Here is a 19,738-nt window from a genome sequence, read left to right as displayed (position 1 = left end):
GGGTGAATCCTCTATTCCTACACATTCATTTATATTGTGCTGTTTACGGTTTTGTCCTCCTGTAGTCCCAATAGGCAAGACAGCTGAAAGGATCATGCAATAACCCAAATCTCAGACAGTGCCAGAACTGGATTTAGATGGTGTTCTTGCTGGTCTGCACCAGCATGGTGCAAGAGGAGTGCACATCTACAAGTTAGTTTCATCACTTAGTTTCCCCGCTTAGACTATGACACACCAATCCTCCCTGCCCTGTGATTACAATTCCATTCCCCCATCTACACTGTATGCTTCTGCAAACAGGGCTTCAGGCACAGTCAGCTGCTCAATGTGGTTGACCAAGGCACCATTGGATACTATAGCCCTTTGGCTCTTTGTGCTCTGGGACACATGAACCTTAAGAAAATGCTGTCATGCACCAAGACTTTGCCTTGGCACTTTTGATTGTGCTATACCCAAATCTCTCCTGCCTTTTGTTTCAGCTCCCCCACTAGATCAGGTTGCCCAGGGCCTCATCCAACCTGGCCTTGAACATCTCCAAGGATGGGGCATCCACAACCTATCTGGGCGACCTGTGACAGTGCTTCACCATCCTCTGAGTGAAGAATTTCCTCCTAATCTCTAATCTAAATCTCCCCTCTTTTAATTTAAAACCATTTCCCTTGTCCTGTCACTATCTGCTTGAGTAAAAAGTTGCTTTCCATCTTTTTTATAAGCCCCTTTAAGTACCAAAAGGCTGCAATGAGGTCACCCCAGAGCCTTCTCCTCTTCAGGCTGAACAGCCCCAGCTCTCTCAGCCTTTCTTCACAGGAGAGGTGCTCCAGCCCTCTGATCATCTTCGTGGCACTCCTCTGGACCCGTTCTAACAGATCAATATCCTTCTTGTGCTGGGGGACCCCAGACGTGGATGCAGTACTCCAAGTGGGGCCTCAGAAGGGCAGAGGAGAGGGGGACAATCCCCTCCCTTGACCTGCTGGCCACTCCTCTGTTGATGCAGCCCAGGATGCAGTTGGCCTTCTGGGCTGCAAGCACGCACTGCTGGCTCATGTCGAGCTTTTCATCCACCAGAACCCCCAAGTCCTTGTCCGCAGGGCGGGCTGCTCTCAATGAGTTCTTCTCCCAGTCTGTACTCATGTCTGAGATTGCCCAGACCCAGGTGCTGCACCTTGCGCTTGGACTTGTTGAACCTCATGAGGTTCACATGGGCCCACTTCTCCAGCTTATCCAGGTCCCTTTGGATGAATGTAGTTGATTAATGAAGTATATGAACATGAGAACATGAAACCTAGGAGAAACAAAGAACTTAGAGTAAATAAACTTCACATTTATTTATTTATTTATCCTTTATTTATTAATAGCACCCAAAGCTGCGTTATATTAACACAAGCAATAAAGTTTTCATATTTTATTCCTACCAGTGCATTTCCAAATCCAGGTGAAATGCTGGAAACGAGCAATGCTGCCATACCATGAACGTAGAGTTTAGATCACAATGATACATGACTTAAAATGTATCCCCATGTAATTAAAAAAACAAACAAACAAAAAAAAACCCACGCACAACAAAACAATCAATAGTTTAGGCATGAAACCTGTAACCTAAGGGACTGTGGCCATTTCTACTTCGACATGTACCACAACAAAACAACAGCTGTAGGAACTATAAAGATAACATACTTAATCATACTTTTTGCATTACTTTATTGAATACTCCATGTGCTGGATGTAGAACTTATAGCTATAGCGTGTGTTGGCTACAATACTACAAGAGTGTGTATTTCTTGTATTACAGAAAGAGTCGTGAAATGTATGGACCTGTCTGCTTGTTTAACAAAAGGAAACAGCAATACAATAAAACTGTACCACATGTGAATATTGTAAATGATTAAGTTATAAAGTCATTTGTTCAAAAAATCCAAATATTTCAAAGAAAAAAAGTATATAAAATGTAGTAAAACATAAATTACATTTAAAGGTCTGTACATGATTCATCCTGCAAATAGAAGACAAAACCAGCACTCTGTACAATATTGCTTATTTTGGTCTTCTAAAGTTCAAAGAACCATTTTCACTAAAGAGGCAGGAAAAAAATACATGGTTTCACATGCAATCCAGCAGTAATTGCAGTAAATCAAGTGAGTTTATAACCCCGCACAAACCCCAACATTTTTACAATGTAGGAACATGTATGTGGAGCCCTTTTCTATACTTGACAACCAATATGCAATTAAAGTTGGATTGTTAAGTTAGTGCATACCTACAATATCCCCATTTTTGATTAACAGTGTATTAAGGCTGCTTGCTGCTGAAAATACACAGCAGAGAAGAAATACTTTCATCCACAAATGCAGTCAGACGATTTCATTTGGAAGCTTCTGTCACAGTCATTCATTGGGAATGATGAAAGAAAGACATCCTCTCTTCTCTTATGTTATTCCACAGGATGTTGTGGATGCTATAAGTTTATGTGGGTTCCCAATCATTTTGGATAAATTCATGGAAGAAAATTCCATTGAAGGTTATGAAACAACAACAAAAATTCCACCTCTGGCTTGGGAAGTCCCTAAGCCACAAGTTGCTGGAGCCTGGGGAAATACCCTGGGGAAGCGGTACAAGAGAAATTGCCCTTGTACTCTTCCCTGGGCAGACACTATTGACTGTCTATGGAGACACGCACATGGGCTAGACAGACCCATGGTCTCACTCAGCACAGCCAATTTTACGTTTGTTTTCCCTACTTTTCTTATAATACAACCATGGATCGGTATTCTCAACTTGTTATTTTTTCAGACTCAAAAAGCAAACAACAATCTTGTGTCCATTATATCAAACAGATAAATACTATAAACTAAGCTGTTCATCACAACCAGGACACTTCTATATGCTGAGGGCAACTGTAGTTGGATTCCTTTTTGTGTTATTGGTTTAAGCATAATTCACTAACATTACACTCACATATCATGATATACATGATGTGCAATGCTACTCAGCAATATGTTGCACAGCAACAGTACATTACTGAAAAGCAGCTTCCCTCAAGAACTGTAGGACTGTAAAAAAGATTAAACCCAGCAATTCCATACCATCATATTTGCAAAATGCTGATGGTGACAATGGTCAATAAACCCATTATATCATTATTGCTGTAATTTACATGGGTGTAGATTTTTGGTTGTGCTTCTTTTAGTCAAATCAAGTTCATTGATCTTAAGCCTAAGGATCTACAGTCTCCAATCACAGAAGTGATGTGAAATCCTTAGTAACGAGGCCACATTCCTTAGGCTTCTGACTGAATTTCTGCTTCGTCCATCTGAAGTGTGTCATTATCACCCAGCAATTCTGTTTCTGGCACAGACCCCTCCTCTTCCTCCTCCTCCTGGACAGGATTCTGAGCAATGTCTTCTGCTCCATTGTGCGTGTCATCTGTGCCCTCTGAGAGCAGAGCAGCCCTGTCAGCCACCGATGCATTGGAAGGAGCTGTTGTTACATAGCCTGTGCTGGTGGATCCACTCCCGCTGTGGTGGGAGCCTGGTTTGGGAATGATCTGGGGGGGCATTTGCTGAGGAGCCATTTGCATTGGAATTTGGACAGGGTAAAAATTTGGCAAATAGGCGCCATAGGCGGGCATTGGCTGGTAACCGTTGACTGGAATGTAGAGCTGAGGAGGTGGAACCATCGGTCTCATCTGCCCTTTCATTTGTATGAACTGCGGTTGAGGGAAAGCTGGAGTTTTCTGCTTTGGTCCAATGTACCTAGCATTGCTGACGTTACTGACAGGGCTTGTGCTGAGAGAACTTGTTTGTGTGGTGTTGCTCGCCCCAGAGGTTTGTGCTGAGCTGTTGTAATTAGAAAGGTTTCCCCACGTTCTAAGTCTGTTGTGTATATCTTTAAATCTTGGTCTTCTGTTGGGAAATTCATTCCAACACTCCAGCATCAAAGTGTATATCCATGTGGGGCAGTCGTCAGGACATGGCAAAACCTGTCGATTCCTGATCATCTCAATGACATCCTGGTTAGAATAACCACAGTAAGGCTGCAGGCCATAGCTGAAAACTTCCCACAACACAACTCCATATGACCATATATCTGAATCAATAGAAAACTTGCCATACATAATAGCCTCAGGGGACATCCAACGGATAGGAAGAAGGGAATTTCCCATCAGTTTGTAGTAATCAGCAGCATAAACTTCCCTGAAAAGGCCTAAATCAGATATTTTCACATTCAGTTTATCAAACACCAATATATTTCTAGTGGCTAAGTCCTTATGAACAACATGGTGGTTTGAAAGATACTCCATTCCTGCAGCTATCTGAGTCACGATGTGGAAGAAGTCTGCTGGTTCCAGAGTGGATTTGACTGTCTTGTCATCATCAGTGCTGCCGACATCCGAATGGGGAGATCTCATCACCAAGAACTCATGGAGGTCACTGTGGGAGCAATAACTGAAAATCATACTTATGGGTTGTTCCTTTGTCACAATTCCCAGCAAACAAACAATGTTTGGGTGCTGTAATCGTGATCTCATCATTGCCTCATGTTTGAATTCTTCCCGAAGGGCCAGTTCTGCTTTGTCTTTAAGTGTCTTGATAGCAACAGCTTGCGTTTGTTCACCTGGTGCAGTACCAAAAAGATGCCCCTTGTAGACTTTGCCAAATCTCTCCTCTCCTAGTTCTTCCATAAACCGTACAGTAGACAGATTAATTTCTTTAAGTTTAGCCTGAAATGAAGCAAAAAAAAAAAAAAAAAAGAAAATCAGTAAAAAAATCACAGTGCTTTCTGAAAAACAGAATCTATTAAAGAAAAGCTCACAGTGGTTAAATGCTCTGAATGGAAGATAAATTGTGTCAAAATAACATTTCAGCTTTTTTGTATGTTCACATCAGCCTATTGATTTTACAGTTTACCTTGAAATTAGTTATACTATTATCAGAAGTGTAAATTGAATTATGCTGCAAGATGATGAGCATAATCATTTCAATAAAGGAGCTACCATATTTTCTGCAAGCTAGATGAATAATCAGTTCAGAGTAAGTCAGGCTAATGATAATACCTATTAAATGCAACTGCACTTGCCCTACAGTTCAGCACTGATGTTCCCACTGTCAGAAAAGCCATAGGGACTGAATGAGGAGTTGGCAGCTACAGAATGAACTGGAACATCCTTTCCAATAAAAAGAGGTTTGAACCCTCCCTCTTTCAGTTTTCCAATATCAGATTTATCTTTTCTCCTCCATCGCACTATAGCAATAGCCCCTGCCTGTGGGCAGCAGTACACATCACTGGTGCTGAGAAACCTTGAACTAGCTGTGTCAAAGAGTGGGAAGGAAGAGGAACAGAAGGAGGAAGGAGCTTCCCTCTGATACAGGAAGGAAAGCTGGCAAAGCCAACTGAGAAATCCCTGGAGACTGCCTCCCATCTTCAACTAGCAGGGAAAGAAAGGGAGTTCGTGATGGTGATCTGATGGGCATGTCCCAAGCAGCATGGGCTGGAGAAGTCCCTGGCCAAGCCAGGAACAGCCAGCACAGATTCACACAGAGGGCACTGCAGCAGGAGGGAGCAGAACAGGCTGAGAAAAGGCTTTAACAGGTGATTTGGGAACAAGCTGTGATTTTAGTGGCCAACAGACTGTGAACTGTACCAGATAGTTTCCAGCACAGCCCAGGTTTAGTCATGAAACCTCACCCTTATCATACAAAATCAATGCAATTTGTTACAAACAGTAATATCCTGCAAAAATTATGCAGTATCTTGAACAGATTTTGCCAACTGTTCCAAACTGGGCATTGCTTTTGAGAACGCGTGCCTTGTAAATGCTATGATTAGAAATTCAGCATTAGATACGAACAGGAGATCAACATGGAGATCATTTAGCTGACCCAGAAAATTATATGCAGGAGATGAGATCTATAGACAGCAGCTCAAAGCCATTTTTGTTTCACCATCATTTGTGAAACACAGCCTGTTGCATCTCAGCTCACCTCCCCATTGGTGGTGGCTAATACCAGCAGAATGAGCCAACAGATTAGAGATGAAAACCCGTTGTGCATCCTGCTTGAAACAAGCTAACCAGTCCTGTTGTTACCAAGAGCATAAATGAGCTGCAGGCTGAAGATTGGATCAGAAATAACAACATTTCCAGTCACTGAGACAGGACGCAGAATGGGGATTGACAGGTAAGTGCAGATGTCATGAAATATTTCGTTCTGAAAGCTGTTGCCTGAGGCCAAGATTTCTAGACACAGCTAGTGAATGCGAGACCTCATTTTCACTAAAGTAGATGGCCATCACAATATGAAAACTAGATGCCTTGCAAAATGTCTTGATTCCAGCACAGAAAATCTGAGACAATGTAAATTATGACACATTGGAAGTCTGTGGCCTAAGCAAAATCTGCGAAAAAATACCTGCTTGTGTTGATTAATGAGTGGCATTTCCATGTCCTGGCTAGGAGATGCCATCAGCTGGCGGCGCTGTGGTGTAGCAGCAGATGCCTTCTGCTTGTTTCTGCACATACAGACCAGGAAGAAAAGGCAGGCAATAACCAAAGGGATTGCTATGCTGGGAACCAGGATGTAGAGGATTCCCATTTTGCTGTTGTCACGTGGACCTGTCAGCACAGAAATGTTCATTGTTTACAATAAGTATATTTAATGCATTAACAATAAATAAATAAATAAATAAATAAATAAAAAGAATAGCAATGATTGCTAACAATATACTTTTTAACAAAAAGGAAACACCTCTAAATTGAAAACAGAAGTTGTGTTACTCTCCCCTTCCTCATAGTTTTCCATTAAATATTTCTAATACATTTGAATAAACATAGCAGCAAGCAGTACAAATATAAACTTGGACTCCCAGATTTAATGCAGTTTGTGTTGGCTGTACCAGCATATGGTTTATTTCACTTTATTTTTGAAGCTTCCAGTTGTAGAAACTGCAGAATATAGCCTTGACTATCATTGCAGTATCTTGTCCAGGGAATATAAAATAAGTGAATAGTCTTCAGCACAGTATATAAAGCAGTAATCTCAATGTGATAAACCAGCGCACACCGTTACAGTCTGGCCTTCTCATTTCACTTCAGCCATTTCATCAGCACTTTCTCCACTTTTTAACTCCACTGGTACCACTTCCGCCTTGATTAAAGTAAATCTCACCTCCCACTGACAGAGATATTGTTTCCTTTCCTTTTCCTTTCCACTTAATACAATTAAAGTGTTTTTATGTTACAGTGAGACAGTGATGAAAAGGCCATCAATACATTTAGTAAGACTATTCTGGAAGCTTTCTGAAATACTTGGTACTTAGAGACTGTAGGACAGCATAGTGACGTCCAAAATGTTCTTTGGAACTGCCTAGGAAGTCTTCTGCAGTCCGTGGTTTTGCTATTTGTGGCTACTGCTTTCACCACAACCACATCCCCATGTTACTTTATGCCATATTACATGCAATGTAGAAATTTATTGTATGTGTCAAATCATGTTACTGTAAAAAAAAGTGAAGTTAACTTAGAAATTTCATATCATTTTTGAGTGCTCTTAAATATACAGGCAATCTGTAATGAAAACATTTTTATGGCTTCCATGGTACATTTGCTGCTGTGGAAGACATGGTTTTCTTCCTAATGAAGCACAGTACCAAATTGCTTTGTCACATCTAATGACTGTTACCATTGTAGCAGCTCTAGAATGAAGTCTGCACCAATACAGGGAAGTAAGCAGACTGTATCAAGCTATAAGAGGCTGCTTTTTATTTTTGCTCTCAGTCGTGCAGTACAAGATCTACAAGCAGATAGCGTAGGGCACTTCTGATACAATCATCTGTTTCATGACATCCCTGCTTCTGTGCTTCACTCAGTTTCCCTGAAACCAAGCACAGTGTTATATCTCCCTCTACAGGATCTAAAAATCTTCACTGACTCTAAGATGCCATACAGAGCAGAAGCAATACATCATTGAGTAATGTGAGCAAACCAAACTCATACAGATGACAAGTTTATCATCTGGCAAGAAAATATTAAATGTGTACAACACAAGACAAGGGTGCCACATTATAGCAAGTGAAACATTTGAAAGCTTATCTCTCCAAGTAAATTGCACTTGTAAAATACCAACAATTAAAAATCACATGGGATTTGGGACAGTAGTAGGGGAAAAAAGAAAGAGAATACATACTACAAGAAGGTATGTCACACAGTTCCATGCGTACGTTTTTATTCTTTGTAAAACACCAAGGCCCATCCATCTGACCTCCAGGATTTCGGCAATATGCATGTCCTCCACCTAGCTCTGGAAACTGTGTGCTTGTCAGGTCATGATTGTGGGGACTCTGGGAGTCCCAGAGTTGACAAGTGTGGCCAGATTTGGTAACGCTGACTGTCCCTCTGTAATCTGCTCCAGAACCATTGTAGCATTGATGATCTGTTAGAAAGGGTTTGGCAACAAGTTACAAATAACAAAACAATCAGGGGCCAGCAAATCCAAAACAGCTGAAGTGCATAGGCCACATATGTAAAAAGCAAAAACAAAGCAAAAATAAACCAAAACCAAACCAAAAGAAAGTATGTTAGTATTTAAGTACTTGAATTTGGGTACTTCAGGATTTAAATCAAAGCTATGTTTTTTGAAATTTCAGTTCTGTGGCAGTCTGTACCCTTTGATACCCAGATACATCTGAATTCTGCCCTTGCGTGTCTCAGCCTATGGCTATACACACTGTTATTTGATACCTCTGTATGTCAGTTAGTACTAAGTAGCATGTATGGACCTTTAGATACGGGACAAGATAAATTCAACTGAATTAGCGTTATGAGTTTCATTTCAGGAAAAGTCTTCTGGTACCAGCAGTGTAAACTTTGTACCACTTTAATTTCTCATAATCTTCTTATTTTGTGACATGCTGACTTCCGAGAGAAATGAGTGCTGTATCTTCTATTGCCTTTTGTCAATTTTTCCTTCTTTTTTCTTATAAAAAAGGGATTCGAGCTTTTCTTCTATTTATATACCTCACTTTTTAATCTGCTGAACTACCTTTATTCTCTGTTTTGCCGCTACCCTCTCTCCATACTTTTTGAGTTGTTGTCTCTCATATGTAGCAAATGAACTGAAATGTGCATTTTTCTGCATGCTTGCAACACTGCACCTTCTTCATTTTTCTAAATCTCCCTCCCCAGCCCTCAGGAATCCAACACTTAACAAAGCTTCCATTTCTCATTTCCTGAAAAAATTGAGGGTATTTCAACTGCAGCTTTTCCACCAGAGGGAGCACCACTGTCTCTGACAGTCACAGGCAGCTACACTTTCAAATCTTTCTTGGACTTCTTGTTTTTTATTCTCATTCCTTTTGCTTGATATATTTTCCCTGGCTTTTCTGGCTTCACCATCACTTTCTCAGTTAATTCTGCTTCCCAGTTACACTGGGTTATTGCCTTCACAGCACACAGCAAGTCTTGCATGCCTACTCTTATGTCATTACCCCTGCTCCTAACTCTGGCTTCAGAGAACGGATATTCAGAATAATCTTAACACTCTTTGAACTTTAAACATCTTTAGTCTCTCGGACCTTCCTTGTTGAGCTTTGTAGAAGGGTGGTGATTAGTAGCTAGGAAATCTAGTAGGCAGAAAAATTGTCAGCACATAACAACTGACAACTGAACAATCCTTCTACTCCTGAATACAAATGTATATCCATTGAAGTCAGATTAATGTTTTCACCCATCCTGTGTGGGTAAAGAAAGACAGTTACACCCTAAGCTCAGTTTGCAGGGTTAGTGCTGTTGTGGATTTCCATATAGAAAGAATGAACATTAAAAATTAACTTTCTTAACAGACTTTTCCAGTGAAGCTTCCACAGCATATTTAAGGTTTATTGACATGTAAACAGAGCTCACAAATAGCTGTACTCATCCAGAGTATCTCAACCCAGGGGGACTCATCCAGAAAGGTAAGAACAGAGTCAGAGATGGGGACAGGCAGCTGGGAAGGGAAGCCTGCAATGCACTCGTGCCCCTAGCATATCTGAGGCAGATAAAACCTCTGTGAACACAAAGTTTTGTAGCCCAGGGTGGCTGACAGAACCCTTTCCAGTACTAAGCACCATCCTTTAAGCTTCTTCACCACCCTAACTGTCCCTTACAACAGTGCAAGATTATGGTCAGTATTAACATTGCAAAAAGCAGTATATTGACTTACATCGGCTGAGTCTCTCCACAGGGATCCCAATCCTTATGCAGTTAGCAGCTTCCAGTGTGTCAGGTCGTGGGAGATCCTCACACTTAGGCAACTGCAGCTGCATCAGTATGAGGGGGTTTGACCTCGCGATGTTGTACTCCTGTCTACAAAGATCATTCTCCAGAACTTCACATTCATCCCGGCACAGCTCCCGTGGCTTCGGGGTCCGAGAGCGCTCATCACACAGAGGAAACACAAAGTGGCAGAAGGATGGTATGGCAAACTGTGAGCACTGATCAGACAAATGCGTGGAAGTGCCGATCATGGTAAATGCAGCTGGGAAGGAATAAAAATACTGTTTAAGTATTAATTCACAATACACATGCAAAACATATTTTTTACATCATTTGCTTTTTACAATTTTCACCTCTTCTTGAGGCTCTGAGAGCCTACTGAGCAGCAGGGCAATGAGGTCATCTCTACAGCAAAGGATAGGTGACAAACGCAGGAAAAAAAAACAGCATTCCAGGGACCCTCTGACATCTGCAATTAGCTTGTAGGACCTCAGTTCTTAGGAAGCTACCCATGTAACTAACTGAGTAAATTGCTGGCACTTGACTAACTTCAACCTGAAAGGATAAAGATCCAAGACAAGATTCACCTGACAGAATGCTGACCAAAGTTTCCAAAGTTTCTAGCTGGATAAAATTTGAATGAGGATCATTTAGCTTCTTTCTCCTATGGACATTCTGATCAATAAGCAAGACAAGTGTTTTTCAAGCCTTGACAGACAAAAGGAAGTATGCCATTGGTAGCTGGGGAGATATTGCTATTAATTGATAAGAGAAGCCTAACTGGCAGCAGTTGGGAGAAAAATAAATGTAATCGATATCAGAATACTGATCACATTAAGATGAGTATTGTATTGGTTAATGACTTGATCCTCCCCTTCAGCTCTCACCACCTACACACTAATGTTTATCTGGGAGTTTTCTTACATGTTAAAATAAAATAAAATAATAATTATTATTAATAATAATAATAATAACAACAACAACAATAATAATAATAATAATGAGGGAAGTAAAAAAGAGAAGTGCACATGTTGTGCATCATATATCTGGGGATGAATCAAGCTTTAAACATAGAAACATTCAATCCCACACTGGAAAACATCAGTTGTGAGTGAGGCTTGCTAGACTGCATATCCCACCTATGAACACTGTAAAAAGAAAGGAAATGAGTAACCCAAGTCATTCAACAGTGTCTTTATAATCTACAGATCAGTTCTTCACCTCTTGTATAGCTCTCTCCTTCCTACCACCTACTTCCTGCTGCCACCTGCTGTGAGAGAACCTCCTGTCTCTTCCTAAACACCATACACGCAGCTGCCCCAGCTCCAGCCTTTTGCACAGCCTATATCTTTGTTGATTTTAATTTAATTTAACAGGAATGTAACCTTTCATCAGTCATGTATGTAATACTGCAAGCAAGCACAACATCAGGTCTCAAAAAACAGCTATGAGATGTGCATTTCCCTAAGACTAACACGGAAAAATTAAATTTGAAAGACAGAAGCAGTTGGCTATCTGAAATACCATACTAATTTTTATGAAGGTGTTACAGAATTTAGACTGCCAGGAGGGAAAGGTGCATAATTTACAATCATGGCCTTATTTTGATGGGAAGCACAAAGGCAAGTAGGGATGTGTAGTGATAGCATAGCACAGAAACAAGAAATGCAGATGGACAAACACAGGGAGAGTCTGATTACTGTGTGCCAAAGGGCAGGCAGCAGTATTGGGAGCAAAACATCAGCAGCATAAAGTGTTTCCCCATCCAAACCCTGCATATCATTGCCAAGATCCTTGGTTTTCAAAGTCTGCCAGAAACGGCCCAGAAACCCCATTAGCCACTCATGTTTTTCTAAGCTCCTTTCTCAACGTTTGCTTGCTCCTACAAAACTACGGTAAACCCCTTAATTTATTCTTGTACTCCCAAGTCTCTTTCAGGATTGTCTCCTTCCAGACTGAAGACTGAAAGTAGAGCATCTGAACAAAGTATGTGGGAAATATGTTGAGGACATCTGAATGAAATATGTGGGAAATATGTGGAAAGATTAAAGCATCTGAGAGGTTTATTTTTTCAGTCAAACAGATATTAAACAGCACAGTAAAGACATTGCTAATCACACATATCCACGGTTCAGGGGTGAGGTCCATGCACTCTTTATTGTTGGCCTTCCGGTCTTTTAAGTCATGTTTCAAGTTTTTCCCCTAAGTGTCCTCTGTTTTTTTTTTAAAAGGAAGGCTCTGTTTCTCATATTACTGCATGACCAGGATCAAGCAGCACCACAGGCAGTAGAGGTGAAGTGATTTCATTCTGAATCCAGAATGAAAATTCCCTGTAGATATTATAGAATCATAGAATGGCTCTAGTTGGAAGGGACCTTAAAGATCTTCTAGATCAAACCCCCTGCCACAGGCAGCGATGTTGCCTGTGACCTTATCAAGTGGTTGTATTGTTGGACGGTAGGTGTCACCGTTGCCCAGTCACAACCTCCGCTGAATAGTGTACAGTTCTGAGTACAAAGAGATCCCACCAAAAACTTAAAAAGCGTAGGCAAAAGTGTAAACAAAATCTAAGGAGAAGTTATACAGCAGATATTTTACCTAACCAGGTAGTGCAATTTCAAAAATATACCGGCATTTGGGCAGAGAACACCCAAAATTGCAACACTTGTTTTACTTTTGAGAAGACTCATAAGAACAAATAATACTGTGAAGTCCTCAGTGTATAGTCTGCACATGGCTTTTGGTATGTCCTTCAGATGTATATACCTTAAAAATGCTAAATTATTAATGCATTATCATTACTGCCTAGGTAGGTACTAGGCAGTTCTATGTGTTGGTTCACAGAGTTTTCCGCCTAAAGAAAGTTAACAACAGAAATTCTCCTTAACTCCTATACAGTGTTCCAGCTCTCAGCCTCCAAAAGCTAACCAATAATTGATGGCACTGGGGAACCACCAGCCAGATGATGAATATTCATGCCATATATTCCAGAAACAAATATGACTTGATCAACAACAATTTTCTGCATCCAGTCAAGACAGATTTGATGTCATAGGAAAAATGTGGTATCAATACTATGAATTAATTAATGATAGAATAACAAAAAATTGGCCAGAAAAGGCCAGAATTCCAACATGAGAAAGAAGGGAGGGGAATGAGTCATAAAAAGACAAGAAAAGATTGGAACTGAGGTTTCAGTTATCCCAGATTTGATCACCATATCCTAATGTCAAGAAGAAAAAAAAAAAAAAAAAACAAAAAAAAACCTGGATTTCTGGCTTGACAATGAGCCCTTAAAATAATATCTTTAAGGGGATAGAGCTGACAAGTAAAGTCAAGCATTTTTGGCAATTAGTTTTGTTTAAATTCCAGATTCAATTAGTTAGCTATATCTGGCCAGATGCAAATAAGCTCCTGATGGACTGTGCTAATTGGCCATATATAACAATAGAAGGTTTGCTCTATTCCACAGATTGATTTGCTTGCTCTTAATTGTGTCTATTGGAATTGCAGCTGCTATCATCAGTGATCACTCTGATGAGTGAAAGTCCAGTGAAGAAAAATCTGCGTTGATATACAGCCCATTAAAAGTCATTAACATTCTGGAAACTTATTGTTCTGAAATGATGACCAGAGAAGGAATCAGCAGGGGCAGAGCACAGGAAGGTCAGCTCTTGCGTTATATAAATCAGTGTGAAATCCAGACTCTTCTGTGATTATGCAGTACGGGAGGAAACAAGGGAAAACCCACTATACTTATTTCAGGAGAACTAAGGCACAGCTTATTTATTTATTTACTCATTTTTACATCAGAAGACGTTTGCTTTTTAAAAAATCTTGTGTTGGAATCTGTCATGCAAAAAGCTCCAGCATGAACTACAAGCTGTTAAAAAGAAAATGTCCTGATATTTTACTTAAGGGCAACGAAAAAGCTTTTAAAAAACATCAGCTATTTACCTTTCTTGCTTCAAATTCTGCTATCTGCACAAGTGAGAGAATGGATCACCTACTTTGAGCTTTAATAAAGGATATCTTAGTCATTGACTTAAAAAACTGAAAAGGATGACAACATTGCTTGTACCTGAATTGGATATTTCCATAAATATTTTCTGTCCTGCTACAGAGATGTATAACCTTACCAGTAATTCGATTTTCAATTTCCCCTTGCATCTGAAGGGAGTCCACATAAATGGTCCTGTTTCCAATGATTCGTGCACATGCAATTCCTCTGTATGGCTGACAGAAACCATCTTCGTGGTAATCTTCTCTGCAAAAGATGGGTTAGGATTGTATAAGCCAATGTCTAGGACTGTATATCGCAATTAATTTTTACAAAACATATTCTTATAAAAGGAAAAAATCCCCCAAAAATGTAAATCTAAAATTGTTCAGTTCCTCAGATGCAGCTTTCTCCTTCAATTCTCTCTACATTAGTATTAACAAGGCACCCTGTAAATAGCTTATTAGGGGGAAAAAAAAAGTAAAACAAAACCTGAGATTAATTTTGAAATCATATGCTAATAGTAATGAAGTTTGACAGATGAATTTACTAAAAAGCTGTTAGACTGAGGCAGCAACATAGATCTTGTTACGTGTCCACATGCATTTTTGGCATCTAACTGCCTCCAGTACAATTAGAAAAACAGTTGGTTCTCTTCTTCCACCTCACCCTTGCTCTTTCTTCATTTCCTGTAGTGAACAGCAAAAGACATCTTGCCAAGCTTTAATTGAAATAAGGAATAGTTTTGAATGCTTAGTTAGGTAAACAGAGTGAAAAGTAATCAAGGTTTTAACCTTTTTTCCTCCTCTCCCTGGTCAGAGTCAATACCAAATTCCTCTTCCTACCTATAGTTTAATATATTTTTCAACTGAATGAGCATTTGGGCCAAGTTCAACTCCCTGACATCATTGTAAATATTTTGACATAACAGGACTAGCCTAAAGGCTCAGTCATTCAACACAGCGTCCCCAAAGCCCAAGTAAATAATACAGAGCTGATCTGTAGATGATAATTCTCTGAACCCTGCAAAGGGGCTTCCTAGAGGGGCACTCTCAGAGAGAATCTCCACCACGCCATGTGTTTCCTCTGGCACAGCACAGCCTCTGTGCCAGGATCCACTAGCTTGATGGATTCATAGCACATCACTCATTGCATGATGTACTGAAAAAAGGATAAAACATTACCTGGAAAAATATCACTCTGGAGAAATCCTTGGATACCCCAAAACTTAGTCATCTTTCCTAATGGTCAGGTCAAAAGTCTGAGGCACTCCCTCCAATAGCAGCAATATTTGAAATATTACTCCAATATTCTTCTGCAATTCATACTCTATTATCTTCAGATGTTGATACCTGTTTTGGCTACACATATTTCAATTTCTCCTACACATATCTTCATCCTTCCTGTTTTGCATGTCACATGAGCAGGACAAGGTTGTCAGTGAAATCGTGTAAAACTACAAAACTCCAACTGGGCCAAACCAGCACTAAAACCTGCAGTCTGACAACAGCTAGCCATGATAAGCGCACCACCCAGCACCTACACAGTGCTGAGTGCGGATTCCTGATTCCTGATATCCTATTCTGTTTTAGGATGTTCCTTTAATTTTTCCTCTGCTGTGTCTCCCTGATAAAGCTCTTCAGGGAAATGTCACCTCTATTCCTTAGGTTATAAACTCATTGGAAGTGGGAGGGAGGGTAGGCAGGACTGTCCACACAGGGTAGCCAAAAGCTGGAACCATCAATCATCACTTGAGCAGCAATCCTCCCTTGCTTCCTGGAAAGATGATGACTTAACAGGACCTGACCCATCACACAGCTGCTAGATGAAACATGCTGATTTACGATATGAAGTGTCTCATGCAGTTGTTGTCTAGATCTGGCCCTTACTTCCTACCATAGTATGATTGTTATATATTTATAAAACAACATTTTGTCTGCAAATTCTAAAACAAGTACCCAGAAAGATGGGTAATTTTTCTATTATGGTGGATGAAGCAAAAGAGGAGTCTTTCGGGATCAATTAAATGCTGCAGTGACATTCTTTCGCACTAATAACAAAACCTCTAATTTTGCAAAAACTGCATCATGCCTGAAGGGACAAAAATATCAAAGCAGTTTCTCTGTGCCTGTTTTATGATCCTTGACCACCTCAGTAGGAAATCAGCAATTCCCATAAGGAGCTGAATGAATATGAAACCCCTATTTGACCTCTTTCTCAAGACTAAATTCTTACCCCTATAGCCCTATCCTGCAGAACAGAGTCTGTAATGTATCTAAGTGAAACTGTACCTCACACTTCAACTCTCAGTGCAGGTCTCTCTTGCCAGCACAGGGAAAAAGAGGAAAAAAAAAAAAGAAAAAAAAAAAGAAAACCAACTATAAAAACTAGCATGGGTTTGGTGACAAAAGAAAGCAGTATGATCTCTTACTTAGCTCAGTTTATTTATTTCTGTCAAGAACTTCTAAATACAGCTTAGATACTATATATACACACATATGCTCCCCTCTCTCATGTTAGAGTCAACTGCTGATTAAACTGAACTGGATATGACCATTACCATGGATGCAAGCAAAAGTAAACAGTAACCTGATGTCAGATACCCTGACTGAAGCAGAGCTCTTGCTCTATGTGTATCTTTGTGAAGTCACACAACTCAGCTTGGCCACAACTAGTGATCAAGGGGGGAAAATTGTTAGTATTTTGAGCAAAATATTTGATTTTGACAAAGCTGCAGTAATGGCAGCACTACTGGTACTTACAGTCTCCTTATGGATTTCTCTTTCCCTCTGCTACATGTAGACTCAGCACATGGCAAAGTGTTTGCAGTAAAAAGCAAGGTGGGGGGAATCTGATAAAATAGTGCAGGAGAGGCAGCATGCTCAGTTCAAACAGGAGGCTTTGGAACCATGTGCTTCTTTGATTCATGCCCTAAACCATATGCCAGCAATTCAGTTGCTGATTAGAGCAAGAGTTAAAAGCTGCTGAAAATAGGCAGAAATACTGACTCTTCAATTTCCTGCTCCTTGAGCTGTAAATTCTGCTCTGATCAAGAACCCTGGTAAAAGCAGAAATCTGACTCCAAAAGAGGAATCCAGAAGATTTGAATTTGTCCAACCTGCAGAAATCTTACAAGCTCACTAGGTATTATTACAGCCACAGATACTATTCGCCATTTTTCTTTCTGAATGTTTCAAGACAGCATTGCCTTTTCCCACCAATAATTTTCTTCCATTTTAATAAAACTTTATTTATTTATTTATTTTACACATCAAAGAGTTGGGAACATACTATATCTTGGCCTTCTTTTTCACCTTTGCTAAAGGACTACCTCAAGGACAAGGCACTTGTAACAAGCATTTCACAGAACCCAATTGGAGTGCAGGTGAGATAAGGTATGTTCTCCCACTAAGAGAACTCTCCTCACAGCTGCTTGTCAGATTGTGGGTTTAAACCAGGCTTTAGGTTTAAAAACAATGTTGTAAGGAATCTAGCTAAACAGTCCCTTTTTCTAAAACACCGTTTGTTTCTCAGGATGAATACCATTCGTTTTCCAGACTCAGAAGGTGATCTTAACGTGAGAACAAAAAAGTTGAGAACTAGCCTTTCTAATATGCAGATAGAGGAGGGAAACCTTCTGTATGGAGAACACATAATTAAAAGTAGCATCCGTGTTTTGGTCTTATGCACAACAAGGGGTGTTTCTAATATCCACCATGCTAACAAGGTCTGGAAACATTGGGAAATCTGCAAGTTCCTCATCACACACACACTGCACTACCCAATTAAACATAGTGGGCCTTCAGGTTTATGGGCAGAAGAAATCTGCATGAAAGGGATAATTAAACAAGTGATATAAAAGGCTCAGTGGTGCAGTGCCTGTTGAATCTCCTTCTAACAATAGAAAACAACTTCCTGGGACATGTGAATCTGTAAAGGAGGTGTGGGAAGACGTAGGTGTCCCTGAATGGGAACAAAACCCAGCACACATGGCTGGGAGTATCTGTAGACAGAGAAATCCCACCAATGGTTTGAATCCTGGCCTGCTGTTTTTGAGCTGTTAGGAGATGAGATATATACTCTGGTGCAGGATATGCAGTGCCTTCTGCTCAGACACCCCTCAGGCCCTGAGGATGGGCTGCAAAAAGCAGTAGCTTTCTATTAGATAGTTTGAAAGAAATGTTATTCAGAAATAATGGCTTTCTTCAGCTACAAGTATTTACCGTATGAGAACAACTGTACCCAAGGTCATGCAAGACATCGGTAAGGTAAAGCTGTCCTCCAGAAGTACATGGAGACAAGTCCAAGGCTGCTGCAAGCACTGCAAAAATGCACCGAGCACTGCTACCCCTGCACAGTAACCATCACTATATTTCCAGAAGTGACGCAGAAAGAACACTGAACAAAAGGCTACGAAAGAAAATACCTAGGAAACAAAGAGGCTTTTCTGAATGGAAAATCTGAAATGCTCAAAGAATACATCTGGGTATAATACGCTATATGAGATCTATGTAACACAATCTATTGTATGCAACTGTCACAGCCGAGTAGGCCAGAGGGCATATGAAACAAAAAAGTCCCAGTAAATAAAAGGCAATTGTGGAAACTCTGTTCAATGCCAAAATAATCTTGTGATGCATATAAGTCTAATGACAGCTTTAAGCATACATTGGGTGCTTTGAAAATGAAGTGAGAGCTGACCTACTATCTTTACTTGCAAATGGTGAAAGCACTTGAAGGCATATTTAGCGTGAGGGCTCATGAAGTGAATTTTGAATACAGAGTTGAGAGGTGCTAGAGGTACTATTTATTTGCTAGTAAGATACATTTTTTTCTGGTTGCCTCCCACAAGCTTAACTTGAAAAGACAAAGAGAAACTTAAGCTAAAATATTTTTCCTGATAACAGATACAACACTGTGCATCAGTTGGAAAGAGGAATTCAATTCCTCCAGAAAACCCAGAAAGGGGAATTTTGACTCAGTAAGTGAATAACAAGTCATTAGAAAAAAAAAAATAATAATAATCTTTGATTTTTTGTTACTGGCAGTTACACATTGAGAAGCCATTTTATGATGTAATAAATAACTTAATTCTTCACTGTAATTAATTCAGTGCTGGTATTGGATACGAGGGAGGCCAACACCCATATGATATAGATTCAGATTAAAACATTAGCAAGCCCTGAGTATTCCATGTAATAATGTTTGTTAACCACAATAATTAATAACTAACACTGAAAATTAAGTAACTAGAAATCAGTCTTAGCATAGGAGCAAGCTGGAGAAAGGAGAACTAAACAACTTGCAATAAATAAAATAGTAGTTAAGAAAAGCAATTAAAACGGTAGGCTTTTCACCTATGTAGGAAAGAATTGTAATACTCAAGTAGTTTCCTACGAAGGAGTTTTGAGATTCCATAGAAAAGAATACGACAGATCTTCTGGAGTTTCATTATTCTGCATGCAAAACTGAACATTTATCTGTTGAAAATA

The 19,738-nt window shown here is 39.9% G+C and overlaps 1 protein-coding gene across 10 annotated transcripts in view; it reads right to left on the bottom strand.

The window, feature by feature from the left end:
* Positions 1–1,321: 1,321 nt before the first annotated feature.
* Positions 1,322–19,738, bottom strand: part of ROR2 (receptor tyrosine kinase like orphan receptor 2) — a 149,128-nt gene continuing 130,711 nt past the window's right edge. For all 10 annotated transcript variants that reach the window (XM_083818958.1, XM_083818956.1, XM_083818960.1 and 7 more), the window contains 5 exons: positions 14,386–14,513; positions 10,194–10,508; positions 8,178–8,423; positions 6,405–6,607; positions 1,322–4,717 (listed from right to left, as the gene is read on the bottom strand). In XM_083818958.1, coding sequence (XP_083675084.1) covers positions 3,275–4,717; positions 6,405–6,607; positions 8,178–8,423; positions 10,194–10,508; positions 14,386–14,513 — 2,335 coding nt within the window. In that variant the 3' untranslated portion in view covers positions 1,322–3,274. The remainder of the gene's footprint in view (positions 4,718–6,404; positions 6,608–8,177; positions 8,424–10,193; positions 10,509–14,385; positions 14,514–19,738) is intronic.

The sequence above is a fragment of the Anser anser genome (assembly GCF_964211835.1).
Source record: "Anser anser genome assembly, chromosome: Z".
NCBI lineage: Eukaryota > Metazoa > Chordata > Aves > Anseriformes > Anatidae > Anser > Anser anser.
Note: the sequence above shows the minus strand (reverse complement) of the source record. Positions and strands in the feature narration are given on the sequence as shown.